Source organism: Phalacrocorax aristotelis, chromosome 8 (genome assembly GCF_949628215.1).
Source record: "Phalacrocorax aristotelis chromosome 8, bGulAri2.1, whole genome shotgun sequence".
Taxonomy (NCBI): Eukaryota; Metazoa; Chordata; class Aves; order Suliformes; family Phalacrocoracidae; genus Phalacrocorax; species Phalacrocorax aristotelis.
Window position 1 is genome coordinate 10,854,797 of NC_134283.1, and position 9,578 is coordinate 10,864,374.

The following is a 9,578-nucleotide window of genomic DNA, read 5'->3' on the forward strand; positions in this document are numbered from 1 at the left end:
CAGATCTTGCCTGTTTATTTTTAACATACGTGCATGTGTAAATACCGACATTACTCAGTAGATGCTTTCATTTAACAGGATTTTTTCTTGGTTCAGAATCTTTTAATTTAAAAAATAATTTATATTCTTTGGCTTTTTCTAAGGACAGCTGACACAAGTTTTTACATACTGTACAACATTCCTGAATTTGAAATATGTATATTCCAAGTGAAATCAGAATACATGTGACACATATGTAACTCCAAGTTCAAAAGGGGGTGGTTATAGCTGAGTCCAGCATGGAAGCCTTCTGTGTCCCTCAGACACATAAGCTAGTTTAACATAATGACACCTTACAACAGAAATAAGCTGCAAACAAGATACAAGCAATAAGCAGCTTAGGTTTCTAGCACAGGAATAGGAGGAGCAAATACAGGATAAACTTACAACCTACCAAACTTTAAAAATTGTGCTACCTGCTGTTAACTGACAGTGATTTAACTTTGGCTTCTACTTGCAGGCTCCTTATAGAATGGGCACTGGACAAAAGCTTTGGTATTTTAGTTTTTGTGTTTCTCCTCCTAATGTTTTGATAGTAAGTGGGCATTTTCTCTTGAAATGCAAGGCAGGAGGTGGGGGGGGTGGGTGGGAAAAATCAGCTGGGACAGACAGCTGGCATGAGGTGTTTTACCCCAAACGCGAGCTTTGGCAAGAATAGAAGAAACTGAAAATGGAGCTTCATCCAGGAATGATGTATCAGATACTCTCAACAATTTCTGCCCAAATTAAAAAAAAAAATAATTTAAAATTTAAAAATTACATAATCCTCAGAACTGCCTCCTGAAAAGGAACAATTCCATTTGTTTCTATCTTCTAGACTCTTCCTAGGAATACTCTGGAAGAGGTGCTATCCTACTACAGCTGTCCAGAGGGAACAGTGGGTCTCCACAGGTATTACATGGAAGATACATGAATTCTGAAATACATGGATCATCGAACCAAGCACTGCAGAAACCAGATTTTCAAAACAGCTACTGAGCTTGATAATTAATCTTTTAACTTCACAAATAAATCCAGTTGCTGTGGCTATCATAACTGAAAAAAAAAAAAATCCATCAGGATCAAAAACACTAGCTCTAGAAAAAGGCAAAAACTTAACTAAGGAAGTTGGAAGGAGAAAAGAGTACAGAGATATATATACTACCCTTCTAATCACGTCTTGGATAAAATTACTGTACAGCCAAGTTACAGACAGATGACATCAAGATGCTATACGTGGGCAGTCTTCGTTTCACATTTGTTATGCTCCTACTTAAGTACTGTTCAGTTGTCATAAGACATTCAAACACCAGTCATCACACAAACAGGACAACAGTTATGCTTTCTACTTAATGATCTTCCAACTGTGCATCTCAGATCTATACTTTGCAGTAAACTGTTACAGTAATTGTTGTGCATCTACAAAATGGACCTTTGCAAATTCATCATTGCCCCTCTCCTTCTCCCCCACTTCAGGAAACCGTCTTACTGATATCGCACAGGATTGTCACAGCACTGGATGTATGAATCTAAAGCTATTGGAAGACCTCAAAGAACAGACAGGAAGTCTGTTAAAAGTTTGGAAAAACAGAAAGGAAGCTAGCACTAATGTGAACATATTTACACATTTACTATTACAGAATAGTGAATGAAAGATCAATGCAGGACTCATCCTCTGCATTCCAGAAGTATCCTTTGTATATTCCCAAAAGCAGAAATCTAGCAGTGAATAAAAGCCCTATGAGCTTTCTATGAGCGAAAGGTTATTAGGAGATATTAACTATATCTATGCACAACTGCCTCCTTGAAGCAAATATGAAAGTTCTAAAAGCCTATAGTCCGTGTAAGTTTACAACTCTCATCAGCACTTTCATAGTTTCTCCTGTGGTGAGTGCTTTGATCACAGGAAAGACTTTCACACCTTAGCAAGTAATCAAAATCAATATATATCCTAATTCACTGCTTCTAAGTCACTTTTCAAAGCCAATATCTAAAGGTTACAAAGGTTTTGTTCGCTAAACTCCTTTGTCCTACTTAAGGAATTAGTTTCTGCTTAACATCTAAAATACAGACTGAACTAGAAGAGAGGTGGAACTAGAATGCAGTTGGAACTATCACTCAAACGAAATCAATCTGCTAGGAGGACCGGGAGCCTAGCACTCACATTAAAATGTACTTTTTAAAAAAAGGTAAGAAGGGTTTCCTCCTTTCTTACAGTAAAGAGGTATGGCTTGTGATTTACATTTGCTACAAACACAAAACACACTTAAAAATACAGTACTGTTGTTCACAATTTGGCAAGGACTCGATGGCAAATTCAACTTTGTCAGCACCATATCAAGCTCCTAGGTAGTCATATGATGTGAATGTTAACTGGACCTTTCATAGTGGCTATGACATGAGACACCAAAAGAGAGTAAACAATTACCAGATCTCCTGTTGGAAAAGTACTTATTACAGACTATTAAAATAGCTAAAACTACATTTCTAAATCCAGTCAACGTTTCATTATCCCTTTAGCCATGAAAAAGATTTTCCAGTTTTGATTAATTTTACCACAAATGGTTGATTCTGCAACTACACCTCCTGCATTTACTCAAAAGGTATCAGTGGTAATTAGATATCCCCTGTCCAAGTTGTGAAGAGAAGCAAAACAAGGAAAAATAATTTTCAAGAGAACTACTTTAAAGATGTTGAAATAAAATTTTTTTTTTCCATTAGAAACCAGTGCACCAGCAGTGCTTGGCTCAATCTGGAACAACCTGTTCAACTGTAATATGCATATGATATGGCTGAGGCCAGTCCAAACTTGAGGCAAAGCCACAAGACTACTTGATTTTATGACAAGTAAGAATGCAGCAACAGAATGGCTCTAGTTCACTGGCACATTTGGCATAGTCAGGACAACTGCACTGCATTTGTAATCTGAGGCAGTTCACCTGAGAGTTCACTATGGTGTTCATAATTGCCAGCTAACACATACAGTATCGCTACAAAATCAGTTAATGTCATTTGTCTTACTGTTTTCCTGTATGTCCTCACTTTAACTCTGCCCCGTCACTGAAAGAGGCTCTGAAAGCTACGCTAGAAATACCTATCTTCTAACAAAATTACAGAGCCTCTCTTCTACCTCCTACAAAGTAAGAATCTCAGCTCTCAAAAGCAGACTAACCAGCACAGACACAAAACATCTGCTCATCACAAAGAAAGGCAAAAAAATGAAAACTGGTCACACTCTCTGAGAAACTCCACTAACAGAGGACTCTGGGGCCTGAGCTCCAAGGTTGTTTAATATTCAGAGTTAACTTTACAGCTAGTGCTGTAAGTGCTTTCATCCAGATGAACTACGGTGTCGTGTACCCAGAAGCTATATGCTCCAAGGATATTGTACCTGCAGCTAACGATCTAGGAGAATCCTCTCTCTCTCAGGATTTCTTCTCAGGCGTTCCCGAACCTCTTCTTGAACAAATGCCTTAGCCTAGGCAGAATTTGGGATAGTACCCTAGGAAGGAGATTTTTCAGGCAGAGATTCAGTAACGGACTTATTCTAAGTTATCCTGAGACCTAGGGACCAAAGTACTGCATGTTACGTAGAACGACTAACATCTAACAGAACCGAACCAGCTAATCACCAATGCTGCAGCGATGTGTATCTTGCCATCCGAGCTAGGTATTAGCCACTGCCAAGAAACCAGCACATGACCGTGAAAATGAAAAGATTAGTGGACACCTGTATTAGCTACAGGGGTTCTTCAAAAAAGAGGTGTTTTCTATGCATTTAACTTTCCTATTAAAAAAAAAAAACAAACAACAACAACTGTATCACTGATCTAATCTTTCGGGGAAAAGTCAAAGTAACTGTAAACTACAATATGCACCTTGCAATCTATAGAGTCATTCCATCTCAAAAGTAGGAGCCACCAGATTCAAATATCCCTTTTGAGGGGGGGGAGGCAGGGAGCATAAAAAGCAGCACAGACGACTTTCATTAAGATTTCCAAAGGGAGGTGAGACATAGATAATGACTCGGCACTATGACCAAAATACTTCTGGGCAGAATAAACTCCTCCGAAATGAAGAGGAAGAAGGCAAAGAAAACAAAGACGTCTTCTAGCACCTGGAAAAGAAGTTGAAAAGATCTTCTCACTCCACTACAGCGTTTCAGTTACCCATGTTCATTTGACACCCCTGGAAATCCTTGTGCTTTGCTGGTCTTGAATAGGTTATGGTATAATTAGAAGCAGATACCCTCAAAAATGAATACGTGATAGAAAGCTCCTGAATGCCTACCTTCAGTTTCTTTATGGCTTCCAAGAGTTGTGGGTCGATTACAAAGGCTTTGTTCCTAAATTTATATCTGAGCATACACATCTAAAGCACACAAAGAGTTTAAAGAAACAAACCCAAACCTGTTCTAGAGAAGGAAGAGTGTTATCTTTGCCTGCTGGGAGGTCCTGACCCACTTTGCTATTTTGCTTGCTGATGACACTAATGAGACAGAAAGGGAAAAGGCATGTATTATTAGATCCTAACACATCCATTAAAGGGATGCATGAAGACCTGAATTCTCCAGCTGAGTCTGGTAGTCAAAAAGGTCTCTTTTTATCTGCTGGTGCTGCCTGTGTTCTTACGACAGGCTTCTCCTAATCAGCTCAAATACTTAACACTTCAGAAACTCGGGAATAGCACCAAAATATTTCCAAAGTAAGAACACACTTGAAGTTTGATAGGCAGCACCAGGAAAAATAGCACACCAAACATTTTTCTGCTTATGATGCCATCTCCTTTGATGTTGCAAGAAGTCTGATGTCATGGGCTGTCTTAATGCTCCTACCTAATCATAGGAGTTTTCCCGCCCCTGAAGTATTTATACAGTACTAAAGAAGGTTGTACATGGTGAGAAGGCACTCACACCAAGAGCCTCAAGAAGCCAAGAATGGCTCAGCACTTAAGATTACAGCATAAAAGATTTTTAAGAACTGCAAGATTAGGTGGCCACTGAAGACACAGGCAATGTACTCATCCTTTAATTTTGCCTAACTTAGTATCCAAAGACAGTTTATTACCATGTGAGTTCAGGACCAATCTCCATAACAACCAGTCGCACATGGTACTTAATCACTTGTGCAAGCTTTCAGTACATTTCCATTTCCAGAATACCATTACAGGATCTTCCTAGTTCATTTGTTTTCAGGAACATGGATGAACCACCATCACTGCTTCTCTGTTCTGAACTGAAAACTCAGAAGGAAATCATGAATAGGAAGACTGTCATTCCCAGTCTTTGAAGAAGGAAACTAACACAAAGAAGTCCAGTAGTTTGCCCAAAATGAGACAGGCAGAGGCAGATTTAGGAGCAAGGATAACAAACTCACTCCCCATCTCTTCCTGTCCCTAATCTTCCTAAAAACAGGAATATTCTGATCATTAGACCTGCTTTTAAGCAGTCTTTTGTCATCATCCCCCTCCCATATAGTAGAGAAGATCAATCATCAACAGCAACAGAGACATGGGGCAAAGAGAAAAGCTACAACTTGATAAAAGGAAGCACTAATTCTGACTTTAAGCTCTGTTCTTCACTCGTTCAACTCTAACAAAACATCTCAGTTACAGTTAACCAAAATTCCACACACATCCCCCACAAGAAAACACCAAAATCCCCACACCCAGAAATCCATACCGAGAATTAAATTCTCATGGATCTATCGCTTACTTTGTATAGTTATCAAGTAGTCATACCAAATGACAATATATCTGCTAGTAAGTCAGCATCAGCAAATACGACTTCCCCGAAAGTAAACGGATCCTGAGAGCTGCTCAAGTGTACTTTTTCCTCATACAGAGGTCAAGCTGTAAGAAGGGCAAGAGGGAGAACGTACCCTGAATGTAAAAGGCATTTCACCTGTAAGAAATTAATATAGCTTCTAAAACATACAGAACAACGCTGGAACCAGCTACTTGGACGTAACCCAAAACATACAGATGAAAACACCGTTATAAAGAAAAGCATGTCAGCTACTTAATTACAGTAAATAGACTACATATGGAATGAACTTACCATCTCTGTCTTCATCGTGAATATTTAGATACAAGTATTCCAGCCCTCTTCCTTTCTTGCCATGCTCTGCTCCCTGTATTTTAGCCATAAGCGTGGTTTTACCTGAACCATCATCACCTGCCAGTAAGTTTTTACATAAAAAAAAGACAGTTTCAAAATTAATTTTGACTTTGTAGAAGAGATTTTTCAAAATGCACTTAAGCCGTCAGAAGTATCCTTGCACGGGTTTGAATGGTACTTATTTGTTGTCTTCTTTCAAGTATTCCAGCTCAGTCCAACGGCTCATACCATGACAATAAGCACGTCATAGCTGTTCTGCGTTACATTCCAGTTGTTCAAATATACATCACGAATTTAATAGCATAAACTAAGAAGAAAGTAAATCTATCAGCCTGAAGATAGATATACGGTAGATCACATTATATAACCTAATTTTAACAAACTGATGTGTCAGTTCTTTCACATCGTTTTAAACACACTGTTTCTACAAAAAAAAAAAAAAAAGAAAAAAGCCCACCACCTGACCGCTCGCACATGTTACTTACCAAAGACAAGAATATTCTTGCCCGATGGCAATTTAGATCTTGACCGGGTGGAAACCTCGCTCAGTATTGAAGACCTAGAAAAACAGCATCGTTCTCGTTAGACTGCCAGGCACACGGGCGCGCGCATACGCGGGCAGACACACAGACACAACCCACACGCAGCCCGCCTGACAGCACCGGTGAGCTCAGCAGATCTGCACGGGCCAATCCAGTAACATTCGTTCTGTTTACAAACTGGGTATGATGTTACAGATAAAGATTTAACTTCATTTTAAAAGACAAAAAGCATGTTACCTTTCTGAGAAAAGCTTTTATAATTTCTAAAGCACGGGAAACATTTCTGAAGTTTTTCTTCCCTATAAGAAGTCACACTACTGCAAAACATTACTTTTTGACTGACGACTAACTCTTCCCGCAATCCATTGCTGCATTCTACACACAGGGTTTTTTTCTGTCCCTTTAGTATTTTTAAAAGTGTTCCGCAGAGATACGCGCCGGCAAAACAGGCGACCGAGCCTCCCGGAGCCTCTTCCGCAGCGCCAAACCTCCCGGGCCCGCACCGCCTCTCCCTCACCCTCGCAGCGACGCTGCCTCGCTCACGCGCGTGCGGGGCTCCCCTCCCGCACCCCGTGGCCCCCTCACCGTCCCCGCTCACCGTGCCGCTGCCCCGGCCCCCGCCGCCCGCGTCAGCGCGGCCCGAGAGCGGCCCCGCGGCCGGCGCCCAGCGCCGCCGCCGCCCCGCTGACCGGGGCCCACGCCCCACTCGCTGCAGCCCGGCCCACGGTGAGTGGGGGCTCAGGCCCGTCGCGGGAGGGCCCGGGCGGCTCGGCGGCGCAGGAAGACCCCACCGCGACAGGCACAGGGCGCCCGGGAGCAGCTGCTCGTCTCCATCGAGGTGCCGCGGCTGCCCTGCCGCCACCCCCCCGGCCCGGCGCGGCCACTCACCAGAGGTTCTGCCCCTCCTCCTCCTCGCTGGGGAGCTCGGCGCCGCCGGGCCCCTCCGGCCCCAGCAGCTTCTTCTCCACCAGCACCGGCGCCATCTTGCCAACTGCAGCCACAAAGAGTGACCTCACCCCGCCTGCCGAGGACCCCGCTCCGCCCTCTCCCCGGCCCGCCCCTGCGGCCACCCCACGCTGCCGGACCCGACCCGCCGCGCCGCCGCCCCACGACCCCCGACCCCCGCTTCCCGTTGCGGGCGGCGCCGCCAATCCCCGCCGCGGCCGCGACGCCGCTTTCCGATCAGGCGGCGCTCGGGCAGTCCCGGCAGCGCTCCCCGCCCGGGCGTGGCCGCCGCGGGTGGGGCTCCCGGGGGCCGGCGGGGCCCAGCCCGACCGCTGGCGGCCCCGCCTGGGAGGCGGTGGTGCAGCCGCAGCCGTCTGGGAGCGGTGCCGGGCCCAGCGCCGCCTGCCTGCCTGCCAGCGGCGGGGTCGGGACGGGATCGGGATCGGGATCGGCCGGGCCCAGGCGCGCAGGGTCGGGCTGAGCAGGCGCGGTTACAGCAAGCGTTAGCCGCCACCCGCATTCTTACCCCCCGCCAATAACTTCTGTTCTTCTGGTAGAGCTACAAAGCAAGTTGAAGCTTTTTTGTAAACATGCGTTCCTGCCCCGATTTGTCAGTCAATTCAGCTTTTCAAAGTCCTAAAATATTGTGGGTTTGTTCAGCCTTGAGAAAAGGAGGCTCAGAGGGGATCTCATCACTGTGTACCAGTACTTAAGGGGTAGCTACAAAGAAGATGGAGACTCCCTTTTTACAAGGAGTCACATGGAGAGGACAAGGGGGAATGGACACAAGTTCCTCTTGGGGAGATTCCGATTGGAGACCAGAGGGAAATTTTTCACAGTGAGGACAGTCACCATTGGGATAATCTCCCCAGGGAAGTCGGTCCCGTTGGACACCTTCAAGAGCCGTCTGGACAAGGAGCTGGGCCGTCTTGTTTAGACTGTGCTCTTCCCAGAAAGGTTGGACTAGATGATCCCTGAGGTCCCTTCCAACCTGGGATTCTGTGATAATATATTACATATTTTATATACATTTATATATAATTCATAACAAATATATGCTATGTAATATACAAATGTAAAATTATTTTATAGTATATTATATACAAAGTATATAGACATAAAAGATACATATATTTATATATTATTCATAGTGTAATATATATTTTTCTATATAATAGACTAGAATATAGAATATATATTGATAGTATATATTCTTATATAAGATCTAATGTCTATATATTTTATATATAATATGTGTGTGTGGATTTCAAAGCATTTTATGCAAGAAACTTAATACAATTATCAAGACCATACAGTCAATCAAAAGGGGAGAAAACAATTGACTGCACCAATCCACACAACAGGTTTCTGCTTGCTTCTAGTCCACGACTCTGCCCTTCTGGATTACAGGAGAATGTTTTAATGGTGTCGTTTTCAGCAACTTGCTTTATGAGAGTAGGTGAAGCACTGGAAGAGGATGTCCAAAGAGGCTGTGGGAATTTCAACCCTGAAGATTTTCAGAACATGACAAGGCACTGAGCAACGCAGCTAACTGAAATGAGCCCTGCTCTCAGAAGGAGATGAGATTATGGACTCCAGAGGCCCTTTCCAATCTAAATTATACCTACCATTAGGTAAATTGTCAGTACTGGGGTAGTCTGACTTTGTGTCAAGTAAAGGCTTACACCTTATGTATTTCCTCCACTTGAAATGTATTTAGCCCAGAATAATAGGGATGACTAATGAACATCCAGTCAGCAGATGAAATAGCAGCTTGCTAAGACTAGCTTTCGAGTCCTTGGAAAAACCCTTGTACAGTGTGTAACTGACCAAAACCTCCCTGTTGTGTGTCCCACCCTGCGCCATGGCAGTCCTTTTGGCTCATACTCCGCAAATACGTATGCTGATACCTAACTATGCGTCTTTGAATAGCTCCATTCAAATACATCTTTTGT

The 9,578-nt window shown here is 43.4% G+C and overlaps 1 protein-coding gene across 2 annotated transcripts in view; it reads right to left on the reverse strand.

Moving 5' to 3' along the window:
- The window catches only part of DYNC1LI2 (dynein cytoplasmic 1 light intermediate chain 2), a 28,060-nt gene extending 20,341 nt beyond the window's left edge, over window positions 1-7,719 (reverse strand). The window contains exons 1-3 of one of the 2 annotated variants that reach the window (XM_075101351.1): window positions 7,567-7,719; window positions 6,622-6,695; window positions 6,077-6,193 (exon numbers count right to left, since the gene is read on the reverse strand). In XM_075101351.1, coding sequence (XP_074957452.1) covers window positions 6,077-6,193; window positions 6,622-6,695; window positions 7,567-7,661 — 286 coding nt within the window. In that variant the 5' untranslated portion in view covers window positions 7,662-7,719. The remainder of the gene's footprint in view (window positions 1-6,076; window positions 6,194-6,621; window positions 6,696-7,566) is intronic. The other variant, XM_075101352.1, reaches the window with a different exon arrangement.
- Window positions 7,720-9,578: the final 1,859 nt, after the last annotated feature.